Raw genomic sequence first — 14,482 nt, 5'->3', positions numbered from 1 at the left:
ATTAATATTAAAAAGGGAATCATTAAACCCTTATACGATAGAGCCAAAATTACTTGTTCTAACGAAAATTCGTTCTTGAAGGAGAAACATTTGTTAACATCTGTTTTATTAAAAAATGATTATCCTTTATCGTTTATAAATAAGGAATTTTCAACAATCGATCGAATAGAACAAAACAACTTAGAACGAGATCCTACAGCATATACAAGGAATAATACGAGGAAAATAACAATACCATCCATAAAAGGATTATCATAAAAACTTAAAAGGATAGGAAATAAATTCAACATTTGAACAACATTCAAAGCAACAAACACATTGAGATCTATTTTGTCTAAAACCAAAATTAACAATGAACAAGAAAGGACAAGGAATTGCATTTATAAAATACCTTGAGAATGAGATCAGTTTTATTTAGGTGAAACATCGAGGCCATTAAATGTTAGAATAAGTGAACATCAATCCTATATTAAAAATAGAGAATTTGATAGATCTCAAATATGTAAACATGCATGGGATAATGAACATAGGGTTCAATGGAATGATTCAAATATAGTCCTAAAAGAAACGGATGGTAAAAAGAGAAAAATCAAAGAAGCGGCTCTAATTATGCTAAATGAGACCAATTGTGTCGCGAATTCCTCGGCAGAATGTAGTAGGATCTGGTTACCCATATTGAAAGAGGAAGTTATTAAAAAGAAAATACCAATATTGATAAGTCAGTAACATATGGAGAATACATCATTTATCTTTTTTAAATAACAAACATATAAAATCGGAATTTGGTATTTATTGAAGGTAAACTAAATGCAAGATCAAATACTTACCATGTCGGGATAGTATTATGAGGTTTTTTTTCCTGGTTTTTCCCTCATAATTTACTATGGAATCACTAACAGGAGAATTTTACTGTCATCATGGCATGTATTTGTCTTTTTAAAGACGAATTACATGTTATGATCTTTTCTGACGGATATTCTCAAGTTAAAGTTGATTTCATGTAATCGAATGAACTATCTTATAAGTAAAGTCGTCCCAGGAACGCAACTCAACAATATTGGCAATATCATTTTAAAGTCGTCTACTTTAAAATGTATAATGTATGTCTGAATTGTCAATATAGATGAGTCAGATCAAATTAAATTATTAGAAGAATTTTTCACTAAGTAACAAAAACAAAATTTGTTTAATTTACTAATGTTTGTATTTTGAGAACGATTTCCGAAGTGGAAATTGAAACGTCAATAAACGTATTTTAACCTTTAATTGTGGCTTACTCCCATTTAAATAGTAATTAAATTAAAATGCCACAAGAAAATAGCTTCAGAACAATATAACGAGCTCCTTGTTAAAATTGAAGACAAAAATAATAATTGGAATAAAAATTGGAGAAATAGAAACAAGTTGGTCGGAAACTCGTAATTGCGATTAGAGCTTTAAGCCGGAATTAGACCGTTCGTGAAATGGCGCTCTTCTCTGGTTACGTCGGCAAAGAAAAACAGAAAATCGATATTACCGATCAGAAAAGAGACAACAGTTGGCTGAAATTGAAAAACATACTTGTTCTTGTTGTAGACTGTAATATAATTGGTCTATATATCTCTCGTGTTAATTTTGCATTCCAGGAAAATAGGATTCAAATCAATGGATTTGTCTTGTCTAATTCGTTCTTTTGAGTTATCTCTTTTGTTTTTGAAGATAGCCGCTTCGGTATTCTCTCGATTCATTGGTATTTTAGATTTATTACATTCAGATTTATATGTTTCGCCGCTATATCAGTGTTATCTGCATTTAGGCTAAGTAGAGTTTCGGGTCTGCTTGGAACATTAGCTGTGTTTATGCTATACAGTAGGGATGACAATACTAATGCCTATTGTGGTACTTCGGCCTCCGGGGCTCCATGTTCGGACAGGACTTGTCCTATTCGTTACCTGAAGCTCCGGTCGCCGAGACCGTAGTCTTGTCGTGCCCCCCCTGTACCCATATTTTCTTATTTTATAGCATATTCAACTGGGTCTAGATTTCTAGGTCGCTGTATGCTTTGCTTAAATACTTTGCTGGACTTATCGTGGTCGGTCCTGTGTGCATGCGAGTGGGCGGGATCTTATTCGCTAATTTAATTTCTACATTTTTTGTAGAAATGAATTAAATACCAATAATGATACTGTATTGTTTCTTTTCATCTAGAATATCTTTGTTGTATTTTTGTCTAGGTTGAGGTCGACATAAAATGTCATCATGAAATAAATGCAAAATTACTTCAAAATAAACACTATATGATGAAGCTAAAAAATAATATTCTAAATGTAAATAAAAAGTCTTACCACTATATAGTCTGACATGTAAAACGGCTGCGTAGCTACTACGGTTCGAGAGAACACTATAACATAATGGACAATATAAGTGCTATACGTCAAACTTCCCAAAATAACCGCTGGTTTCCATTCACATATTCTTCTAATTAAACCTGTAGGAAATATGTAGTTAAAAATGTTTAAATTTCAAAATCTTAACTAAAAGCAATGTTGTTGGGTGAAGTTTCCATCTCAGAGGTGAAATTAACATCATACCTCAGATGAGTATGAAAGAAAAATAAGAAATTAGCAGGAAAATAGACTCTAAAAAAGCAAAAAAATTGTGCAATCGTCAAACAAAGTTAGCAGAATAGATTATTCTTTTATTTACTAATAGAGATGATTCTTCTTGTTCTTCTTCTTCTTATTGCGCCGTCTCCTTCTGAAAGTTGGTGATCCAAATGGCAATTGTAGCTTTGGAAACTGCTGCACGAAAGATTATTGAGGATGCACTTTACCTTTAAATATGATTCAGAGTAATTCATATCTTTTACCTCTCAGCCATATTTACGCTATCACACTTTCGTATATTAACTGGGTTAATGCGGTAATTATAACACTAGCAGAAGAACAACAAGGTTTTAGGTAGGGAAAATCATACACCGACGCTTTATAATGAGGCAAGTGCAAGAGAAATCATTAAAATGCAACAAACAGGCATATCTATGTTTCGTGGATCTTAAAAAGGCATTTGACAGGATCAAATTAAAAGACGTTATCCACTTACTGTACACAAGAGAGATACCTCTAGAAATAATCAAAACGTTCGAAAATATCTACGAAAACAACATAATAAAAGTAAAAATAGAAGAAGAACTAACCGAGTCTATTGAAGCTGGCAATGGGCTAAGACAGGGAGATTTCCTCAGTCCTCTATTGTTTAACCTGATTATGGATAAAATAATAAAAAAAGTAAGAAATATAAAAGGATACCAAATGGGAGAAAAACAACAAAATAATCTGCTATGCACACGACGCAATACTACTCTCTCAAAGTGAAGACGATTTACATTGTATGCTGCACCAATTTAATATAACCGCCAGAAAATTTAACATGTTAATTTCCCCAAAAAAGGGAAAATGCATGGTTACAACAGCAAATTGACTAAGATGTAAATTGGAGCTGGAAGGTAAGATAATAGAACATGTCTTCTTCAAGTGCCATCTCCGCGGCGGAGGTCGTTAATCATCATAGCTATTAGGACTTTTGAGACGGCTGCTCTGAAAAGTTCATTTAATGTACACCTATACTACTCTCTCAGGTTGTGCAGCCATGACATTCTACGCCTCCCTATGCTTCTCTTTCGTTGGATCATTCCCAGCATAATCAGTTGGAGCAAGGTGTATTTCTCTCGACGTGTAATATGTCCGAGATAATCCAATTTTCTTGTTTTAATTGTATTTAATATTTCTATTTCTTTATTCATCCTTCTCACAACCTTTTTGTTTGTGACGTGTTCTGTCCACAATATTTTCAGAATTCTTCTATACACCCACAGCTCGAATGATTCCAGTTGTTTCATTGATGTCGCATTCAAGGTCCAAGATTCCATTCCATAAAACAAAGTCAAAAAAAAAATAAAGCACCTCGCCAATCTAACTCTTAGTTCCAATTTTAAATCCCTTGTACATAGCACTCTTCTCATTTTGTTCAAATTTGCTCTAGCCTTTTCTATTCTGATTTTGATCTCCTGTATGTAATCATTTGTGGAGTTAATCATTGTTCCCAGATATGCATATTTGTCCACTTGCTCGACGTCGATTCCGTTTATTAGAAGATTCTCGTTATTTCTTTGAGTTTTCGATATTCTCATAAATTTCGTCTCATTGACATTCACTGTTAGACCGTACTCTTTTCCATACTCCGCTATTTTGGTCATCACTCTCTGAAGATCTTCAATATTTTCGACTAAGATCGCAGTGTCGTCCGCATATCTAATGTTGTTAATGGAAACTCCATTTATCTTTATTCCAGCGGTTTCACCCTCAAGAGCGTTTTTCAGTATCTCTTCAGAGTAGGCATTAAAAAAAATTGGCGACAATACACATCTCTGTCTCACTCCACGTGATGGAGTGTGATGGTGTTCAAATATCTAGGCATCACATTATCTTGTCATCGAATGCCATAGTCTGTGGACTAGTGCGCATTTCGATGCGCATCGCCCCGCCTCGAATTTTCCCATTGGCTCTTGACCTGGAAATCGCTCGAACAGCGCATATAAATATTGGCGATTTTCAGGTCAGCCAGGGCAGTCCCTCACGTTCTCTCCGACAGCTTAGTGCTCTCAGGGCTCTGCTTCCTGCATTTATTTTCCATACTCTGAAGCTGAGAATTGTTTCAACTTAACTTGGTGTTTTATTTCGACGAGGAAATTGTCATGTAAGAAATATCTTGCCTTTTTCAAGGCAAGACACTGAAGATAAATATTTTCCAGCCTTCCATAACCTGAAAATGGACTTAAGTAGAGGAGCTCTCGACAGTATATTCGAAGCCCTCTACAGAGCACCCGGGGATATCAGAAGGTGGTTAGACCCTTAATTGTTTCCAAAAGGTGACAATTTAGCTACGGAAAACTCAAGTGGAAGATCAAGTGAATAAAGCAAACAGAGCCTGAATTAAACAATATGGAGAAATAAAAATATCGGAAAAGGAATGAAAGACAGAATTGATAAAACAGTCATCAGACCAATAATGACATACGAGGCAGAAACAATGGAGAAGCACGGAATGGAGCACGAAAACGATGGAACGACAACTTACTGGAGGCACATTGAAAAACAGACAGAGTCATGTCTATATAAAAAGAAGAAGAAGAAGAACTAGGGTAATGGGGTAATAAACATTTGTTAAAGGAACTAAGAATAAATGGATTTATTAAAAACGTTATGCTACTAATGTTATATATACAATATATTAATAAAAATATTGACTATTGCTTAAAATTAATACTATACTGACCTCCTTCCCCTCTTGACATTCCAAACACACCAAATCCTATTCCGATAGCATAAACAGGTTTTAAAGTCCCGCTAAAGATAGCACTTAGTAGTCTTGAATAGTCATTTGACGAAATCGTAACGACCAACAGAGGTAAACCCAGAAATGCTGAGAACAATAACAGTCTTTGCACCTAAAATGTATCATAATTGAAATAAAAATAATAAAATTTAAAACAATAATATAGTTTAAAGTTATCAAGATATTGAAGAATATAAAATTGAAAAACTGGGAAAATCTCTTTTGAAGCCTTTTTTGAACAAGGGGCATAGCCTATTTGTAGATAACTGGTACTCAAGTCCTATGTTATTTTCACACCTTCACGATCTAAAAACGAATACCTGTGGAATAGTAAAGTCAAACAGGAAATGTATGCCAAAAATTGACAGAAAACTTAAACATGGTGAAGTTGTGCCCAGATCTACAGATAAACTTCTCATGCTGAAATGGCAAGTTAAGCGTGAAGTTTGCATGCCCACTAGCTGTTACACTACGCAACTAAAAAATACGGAATGTTAAGATTATCTTACAGGAGACATTATCAAAAAACCACATTGTATTATTGAATATAATAATAATATGGGATCAGTTGACAAATGCGACATGCTACCTTCATCGATAGAAAGTGTCAGGAAAACCATTAAATGGTACAAGAAGGTGTTTTTCCATTTGTTGGATCTGGCTGTATTAAACTCTTATCAGCTTTATAAAGCTAAAACTGGCGAAAATATTCCAGTAGCCAAATTCCAACTCAGATTAATAGAAGAAATTATAGCTAAATATCATGTTCCACCTTCCCGCATGGGAGGAGGCAGAAGATGTGGAGCTGAATGTGACTTGAGGCTCACAGAAAGATATTTTCCTGATGTAGTTCCGCCAACAACCTATAAAAAAATCCGATTAAGAGGTGCGTTGTATGTGACAAAAATAAAAAACGCGCAGAATCAAGATATATATGTGCTCCGTCTGTCATGTAGCATGTCTTTGTGTTGTGCCTTGTTTTGGTATTTACCACACAAAAAAAGACTTTTGATTCAAATGCTTTACAAAAATTGACATCATCTTTATAGCTCTGTAAGAATGATAAGTGGTTTCTTATTTCTTTTCGAATAACGCGAATTTCGCGTGCAACCCTCACGCTCAGTACAGCGACTGTACAAGGGACAACGCCCACGATGCAACTGTTTTAAAACTACGATCTAAAACCGATTGCCTACCCATTTAAAATAAAATATATTGTCCAATAAAATACTTACTCTTGTAAATGATATTCTAACGTTTCGTAATGTAAAATAGAAATATCCAAAACACAGTCCTATCATATATGTAGCCATATTGGAATATGTGGAAGCATAAACCACATGGAAATTCACAGATCTAAATTTGTTTATTTTGGAGTTTCTAAAACAAAATAATTATATCGGTAAATCCAAAACAATTATTTTAAAAACTAACAAACCTATTTTAAAAACTACAAACAGCTTTAGAATCAAAATTTGAATATGTTGTCTGTGTGAGTCCATTTCAAATAGGTAAAAAGAAATAAGAATAATACTTAATCATAATCAGTTTATTCTACCACAAACGACCGGTTTCGCATACTATAATTTGCTATGCATCTTCAGGTCAACGGTACATGGTAAACTAAATGATGCCGATACAAGGATCATTATTTAATGTTTTAGAAAACATAGTTCAAACTATTATTGTAAACTAGTGACGGGTGAGCATCGGTTTTATTGTAACTATTTAACAAATAGAGGGAAAGTTCTTGAGGGGAAAAGATATTAACAGTTAAACTAGGAAAGTAGGTATTGTGTAAATTATTTGTCTTAATTAAATGTTCTGATATTATTTAAAAATTATTTATATTTTTTCAAGAGGTATATTTTTGAAATGAATAGAACAGACAGCACTATGATAATATATAAAAAGGTAGATGTATAAGTTTTGGGTGTGCAATAACTCCAACTTGTAATTATGGTAATTATCAAATTATGGTGAACCGATTTGGTCTGTATTTGGGCCGAAATTATTGAAATGATGTGATATTGTGTAAATTTAAAATTAAAAACACGTAAGGACACTTAAGGACAAACAGAACACATTCAAAAAGACACAACAGACATTTAATTTTCAAGCCAACCTTCAGTCGTTCCTTTTCAGCAACATATTTGCAACATTCTTGTCGACCTCCACAGTGGCGTTTAAGCTATTCCGTGAAAGCCTGACTCCTAACACATCGCATGACGCATTGCTACCAGCACCACTCTGAATTGCGTCAGTGACGTCCTTGGCTATCGTGACCGCATCCATACTATTCAAGAGAAGTCATCTCCTCGCTGTACCACCCCTGGTCGTCACTTTCGCAACTCAGGAGGGCATCGAGCTGACAACTTCTCTGACCCTTTCTACCACCTCACTAAATGCATGCCATAAGGACTTCAGATGCGTCAAATGCGGCTAAAATCATAACACAAAATTCTGCAAGATACTGGTAAAACAGAAGGCAAATTGTCAAGGGCAACACCCAGCCATCTTCAGGGGATGTCAATAAGTACCAGCATGGGCATACCCAGATAATAGCTTAAAGAAAATACAATACCACAACAAATAAGGGCAACGAATGGGCATACGCCCAAGTCACAAAGCACACCCAAAAGGTAGCGACAGACTTGACAGTAATAATTTTCAAAGAACGCCAAAAACGACTAGCTATAATGGTGGAGGAGCTAGTAACAAAAATGATCAACGAGGCGATTAATAACATCAAGATAGTACTGAACTAAGGTGTGGACCAGGAGATACCTGAAGACAAGCTCCTTAAACTCAGGCGGCATAAGAACAAAACATAAAGTTTCCGGGATACGACATCTACAGGAACGATCACAGAGCAGAGATCCTAGGAGACACTACTATCCTAGTAAGAAGAGGAACAGACTCCAGCACTAAACACAATGAAAGCAACCACGTTAAAAGCCCAGATGCAAGGTGAAATAAGCACCACCTGTGCATAGGTAAAGCCACAAAATCCTTTAAACGACGATGACCTGGATGCATTCCTGAACATAGAAGAACCGTCCATAATTATAGGAGACCTAAACACAAGATCACCAAATTGGAACAATAGAGATACAAACAGAACATAAATGAAAGAATACTAAACAATTACCTATTGACAAGGTACAATGAAGATACCATGGCAAGGGAATGCTCTACCTACGCAGTTGAATATAGTAGTGGCTAAAACCCTAGTGCTACAAATAGAGATCTGAACATTAAAGGAAGGATTAGAAGACCACAACCCCATATTTCTAGAAATGGACACATGGGAAGAAAACAACACGACAACAATAAAACGAAAGAAAACAAATTGGTCCAACTACAAAAAACTTGTGAATATAGGAATTGGTAGCATACCGACAATCAACAACCCTCAAAAAATAGGGCAAAAGGTCTTCGAGCTTGAACACATCATTAAAGAAGCACTAACGAATAGCACTGCAGAAGAAGAACTAGAAATTCACATGAGAAAATTCAGAGATGTTAACCAGGAAAGAAAAAATATGATAAGGGAAAAGAGCAGAGTCAAAAGAAGTACCAGAAAAACGAGAAACCAGAAAGAGAAAACAGATCTCTAGGACCGGATCCTAACCTAACCTTACTGTAGTAAGGTACTGTACTGTCATGATATCATATCCCGAACTTTGCTGTCTTGCAGTTCGGGAAGTTCGGGATATGATATCACGTGGGAGTGCTTGTACCCGGGACTTGCACATGACTAGCATTTTGCCAATTTTAAGCCTGTATAGCGAGATTTTATCCACCTGGGGATTTTTTTCGGAAATCGCTTTTCTTAGCTTGAAATTAATTGGCCATAACTTACCACACTGGCCAAATGTGGGTTCGCAAGTGAAAAGGAAAAGGAGAAGTATGTTTGGTGTTATCAGTCCTGGACTTGGTTTTCCCTATATATAGGTGTACGGAAATAATCAAGGTTCAGGTTTTAAGGATGTGCATTGCCAGTTATCGTCGCATGCTTGCCACCGGTCTGTAAATACGCACTCCAACCGCAAGTTCCACTTCCATTGATGCGCAATGTAGATTGAGGACCGACAATGGTATAAAACAGCTTATGCCATAAGAGAGAATAGAGTTCCGCAGAGTGCTGACCTGGTAGGAACTCCACCGAGTCTTTATGTGACTGAAGGCCAACCGCCCTGGGAGTTTTATCAGAGTGTTGATTTGAAAACAATTCCATTGGCCCTAGGGTATTGACTAAAGGCCAACCGCTTCTGCTAGAGTTTTGATCTAGTGACAATTGCTTACTGGTCTTAGAGTGTGGATCTGAGAGAGACCTAGTTCATGGCTAAGTGTGGATAAGTTACTTTCCGCTCCTTGCAGGATCGAGTTTTAATCGACCCGTCCACCATTCATTTTCGTTAGCGAGTGTGTATTAACGGACCGTATATTATTATTTTTTTTGGGGGATAAAGGAGTAGAATGCGAAAACATGGAGTTGAATCCAGTTTACTCCAATTAGCCTCTTCTACTCAAATCCGACTCTCACCTTCATGCTGGTATCCCCTGTAAACCGAGCAACCCAACTGGAGATCCGGTATCCAACCCGGGTGGAAAGTTGGGTCGGGAACCGACGAGAGCGGGTGAAATGGCCCTCCGAAAAGGGGGTTTGGCGTTGGGTTAACTACCCAACCCTGTAAAAAACCTTTTGTTATGAGAGCTACAAAGAAGGAAACCGGACTGTCTAACCTACGACGAACTCGCAAACGAAATAAGGATAATGATTTAAAGATTTGCACCTGGAACGTAAGAAGCCTGTATCAGCCTGGAGCCACTACTCTGCTCATACAAGAAATGAATAATGCCAAAGCAGATATCATTGCTTTACAGGAAATGAGGTGGATTAGTTCAGGCATCCTGGAAAAAAATAACTGCAATATTTACTACAGTGGACATTCTACCCGACAGGAATTTGGTACCGGATTTATTGTAAGCAGCAAGGTCAAACATAGTGTAATCGATTTCAAAGCTATTGATCATAGGATATGTCGAATAAGACTTACAGAGAAGTTTGCTAATATAAGCATTATTAGCATCCATGCTCCAACGGAAGAAAAAGAGGATAATGAAAAAGACATGTTCTATGAGGCACTAGACCGAGAGTACGATCAGTGCCCAAAAAATGACATCAAAATAATAGCAGGAGACTTTAATGCCAAAGTCGGAAGAGAGAATATATTTTCGCCCACCATCGGAAAAGAGAGCCTACACGTAGAATCTAATGATAACGGTCTCAGAATCATAAACTTTGCGATGTCTAAGAACATGGTTATAGCTGGGACAAGATTTCCCCATAAAGATATACATAAGGGAACTTGGAAATCTCCTGATAATGAAACGATTAACCAAATAGATCATATAATCATCGATGCAAGACATTGCTCTAACTTATTAGATGTTAGGTCTTTTAGAGGAGCAAACATAGATAGTGATCATTATCTAGTTAAAACACGATTTAAAGAGAGAATATCCAATTTAAAAAAGGAGATGGGAAGAAGGAGAGAAAAAATCGACATTAATAAACTAAAAGATCCCGACATTGCAAATGTATACAGACAGCAAATAGAAGACCAAATAAGGACAAAAAACTTAGAAGAAGAAGAAGATATTAACCAACTATGGGCAAATATACGAGATATTGTGTTACAGAAATCCGTTGAAATATTGGGCAAAACCAAGTCAGAAAAAAGAAATCATTGGTTTGATCATGAGTGCGAAATGGCCATAAATAGAAAGAACGCAGCATATCAAAAAACCAGAAACGAGGAAATACTACAAATCCTTAAATATTAGCCGTCGAGAATTTAAACCACGATTAAAAATTTGTAAAGACACTAACGGTGAAATTCTACATGATAAAAACTCAGTTCTTAACAGATGGGCAGAACATTTCAGCGAACATCTAAATATAAATGATATTGAAGGAGAGTACAATATAGAAAATGAACAAAATATACAACGTCAACTACACAGTGAAGACCCAACAAGAAGAGAAGTGTCAGATGCGATCCTAAAACTCAAAGACAATAAAGCCCCAGGAATCGATGACATCTGTTCGGAAATGTATAAAAAAGGTGGTGATCAACTTTTTGCAGCAATCCATAAACTAATAGTACTTATATGGCAGAATGAATGGGTACCAGAAGAGTGGCTGAAGGGAATAATATGTCCATTGCATAAAAAGGGGGATCAACTGGAGTGTAAGAACTATAGAGGCATTACTCTGTTAGCATCTGCGTATAAGATCTTCGGCAATGTATTATCTGAAAGACTTAAACATTTTACAAAGGATATTGTTGGTCAATATCAATGCGGATTTACTGCTGGAAAGTCAACTACACATCAAATTCAAGCACATAGGCAGATTCTAGAAAAGTCCCTAGAATATAACATAGAAACACACCATCTCTTCATTGACTTCAAAGCAGCCTATGACAGTGTGAAAAGAACTGCATTATATAATCCAATGATAGACTTTGGGATCCCACCTAAGTTAGTTAAGTTGACCCACCTAACAATGCAAAACGTAAGCTCATGCGTTAGAATTGAAGGAGAAAACTCTACGTTCTTTGACATTAATAATGGTCTAAGACAGGGAGACGCGTTGGCGTGTCTGCTCTTTAATATTGCCTTGGAAAAGGCAATCAGACAATTAAATATTAGAATGAATGGAACTATTTTTAATAGATCGACGCAAATTCTCGCATTCGCTGACGATATAGTTATAGTGGGCAGAAGTATGAGAGACATGGTGCAGTGTTTTACAAGGCTTGCGGACGCAGCAAGTGAATTAGGACTTGTGGTAAACGAGGAAAAAACCAAATATGTTGGTTTCTAAAAACCCTCGAAATATCCAACAAAGAATTCAAATTAACAACCATACCTTTGAGCAAGTCAACGAATTTACATATCTTGGATCGCTAGTAAACGCAACAAACACGACAAGCGACGAAATAAAAAGACGCATAGCAATAGCAAACAGAACTGTTCACGGCCTCCAGAGATATTTAAAAAATAAAAATATAAAACGTGCACTAAAGCTTAATATATACAGGACCTTAATAAGACCAGTTTTGATATATGGGGCTGAAACGTGGATCTTATCTCAAAATGATAAAAGACTTCTTGGTATTTTTGAGAGAAAAATTCTTAGAAAGATTTTTGGGGCCGTAAATGAAAATGGGCTATGGCGTCGAAGATACAACTTTGAACTGTATCAGTTATACACCGATCCAGATATTGTGAAATTCGTTAAAGTGCAGAGACTTAGATGGGCTGGACACATTGCTAGGATGTCAGATCACGAATACACGAAGAGATTAACATTTTCACAACCAGAGGGCACAAGAAGCAGAGGACGACCACGAATGAGATGGATTGATGATGTGGAAGAAGACCTACAGATTCTAGGGGTTAGAAGATGGAGGGAAGTTGCCAGGAATCGACAGGAGTGGCGACTTCTTTGTGAGCAGGCCAAGATCCACAACGGATTGTCGAGCCACTTATGATGATGATGATGATATTATTATTTTTTATATGTATTTATGTTTTGCGGGTATTAAACTGTAGGTAATCAAGTAGTCGATAGTGTCGTCGCTAGGATTAACGTTTAGATAATTTTGTACATATTATTCCGGATATAATTTGTTTTGTTATTTTATCTCGAATATGTTTTTATGTGAATTAAACCTGAGCTTTAATAAGTCTGCTATCTAAAGATATATACCCCAGCTAAAGGAAAGCGCTACGAATTGGTACCCAAGGTACGTCGTAGATATCCAAAGAGGAATTACAGCACATGGCCAAAAAGGTCGACTTTCACTTCAAAAGAATCGTCAAAGATTTAGGATTAAAACAAGGAATTTTTCTTGAAGATAGCGGAGATCTGACAAAATCCAAATGAAACCCACATAGGAACCAAATCTAAAGAAGCACCGAAAAAGAAACTTACCCGAATAAGACTCGAATAGTAACTGAATAACAAGAAACTAACCTGAATAAGACTCGAATATTAACCGAATTCGATGAATAATCGAAAAAGAACTTAACCTGAATATAAATCAAATGAAACCCGAATAGAAACCAAACCGAATCGGAAAGAAATAGTAGCAGGCCAGATAAGAATTGCGACAACTGTTTTCCGAATAGCGCAAAAATGCTGGTCTGGCTATATTTAAATGGTACGCTATGTTATAAACTATACCTTCAGTGTAAACCGTCGCAGATACAGTAAGCAGGAAAATATGTCTATCCACTATAGACAAGCCTTAGCACAATATTCCAATTGATTTGGTGGGATCATGCAAAAGATCTACAGATGGGAGCATTTTCTTGACAGTTATCCAAGACCAATTTACGAAGTATGCTATCGCTTAACCGACAAAGATCTTACCGTTGATGGGATCATGCCGTTGTAGGCTTCACGACACAAAAAAATGTAAGCTACATTATTTTCCCAAAGAAACGGGGGTGTAACGATGTGCCAAATAAACCCTCGATAAGTTGCATGGCGTAATAGATTCGTAAATATTACAACAATGTGAATCTAGTTTGTTTATTCTTCTTCTTCTTGAAGTTCCGCTCCTATCGGAGATTGGAAATCATTCTAGCAATTATAATTTTGTTGGTTACGCGCCTGAATAGTTCAATTGAACTGCATCCAAACCATTCACGGAGATTGCGTAGCCACGAGATTTTACGTCTTCCTACGCTTCTTCTGCCTTTGATTTTACCCTGCATTATATTCCTTAGTAGTTCGTATTTTTCACGTCTCATTTATCACCTTTAGCTTGTTTCATTGCATATTCAATTTCTTCTCGTATAATGTCAGGCCCAGTATCATCCTTAAAATCTTTTGGTGCTTCTGTTCTCTCTTTGTCTTCAAAAAGTTGCTATATATTGTGCCCATCTCTGCATTTTTTGGTTTATATCTGTTATAAGTGCACCACTTTCATCTCTTAGTTGCCTAGTTTGAAATGTTTTTCTCATTCCTGTTAATTCTTTAATTCTTTTATGCATGTTAAAAAAGTCATATTTTTTCTCAGTTTCT

The 14,482-nt window shown here is 36.2% G+C and overlaps 1 protein-coding gene across 3 annotated transcripts in view; it reads right to left on the bottom strand.

Moving 5' to 3' along the window:
- The window catches only part of LOC140449812 (nose resistant to fluoxetine protein 6-like), a 44,623-nt gene that overhangs the window by 4,870 nt on the left and 25,271 nt on the right, over nucleotides 1-14,482 (bottom strand). Inside the window, exons 9-11 of one of the 3 annotated variants that reach the window (XM_072543168.1) lie at nucleotides 6,609-6,753; nucleotides 5,314-5,485; nucleotides 2,325-2,467 (exon numbers count right to left, since the gene is read on the bottom strand). In XM_072543168.1, the coding sequence (XP_072399269.1) occupies nucleotides 2,325-2,467; nucleotides 5,314-5,485; nucleotides 6,609-6,753 (460 nt within the window). The remainder of the gene's footprint in view (nucleotides 1-2,324; nucleotides 2,468-5,313; nucleotides 5,486-6,608; nucleotides 6,754-14,482) is intronic. The other 2 variants (XM_072543169.1, XM_072543171.1) reach the window with 2 other exon arrangements.

Source organism: Diabrotica undecimpunctata, chromosome 9 (assembly GCF_040954645.1).
Source record: "Diabrotica undecimpunctata isolate CICGRU chromosome 9, icDiaUnde3, whole genome shotgun sequence".
Lineage (NCBI taxonomy): Eukaryota > Metazoa > Arthropoda > Insecta > Coleoptera > Chrysomelidae > Diabrotica > Diabrotica undecimpunctata.
This window is presented reverse-complemented; position numbering and strand designations above follow the sequence as displayed.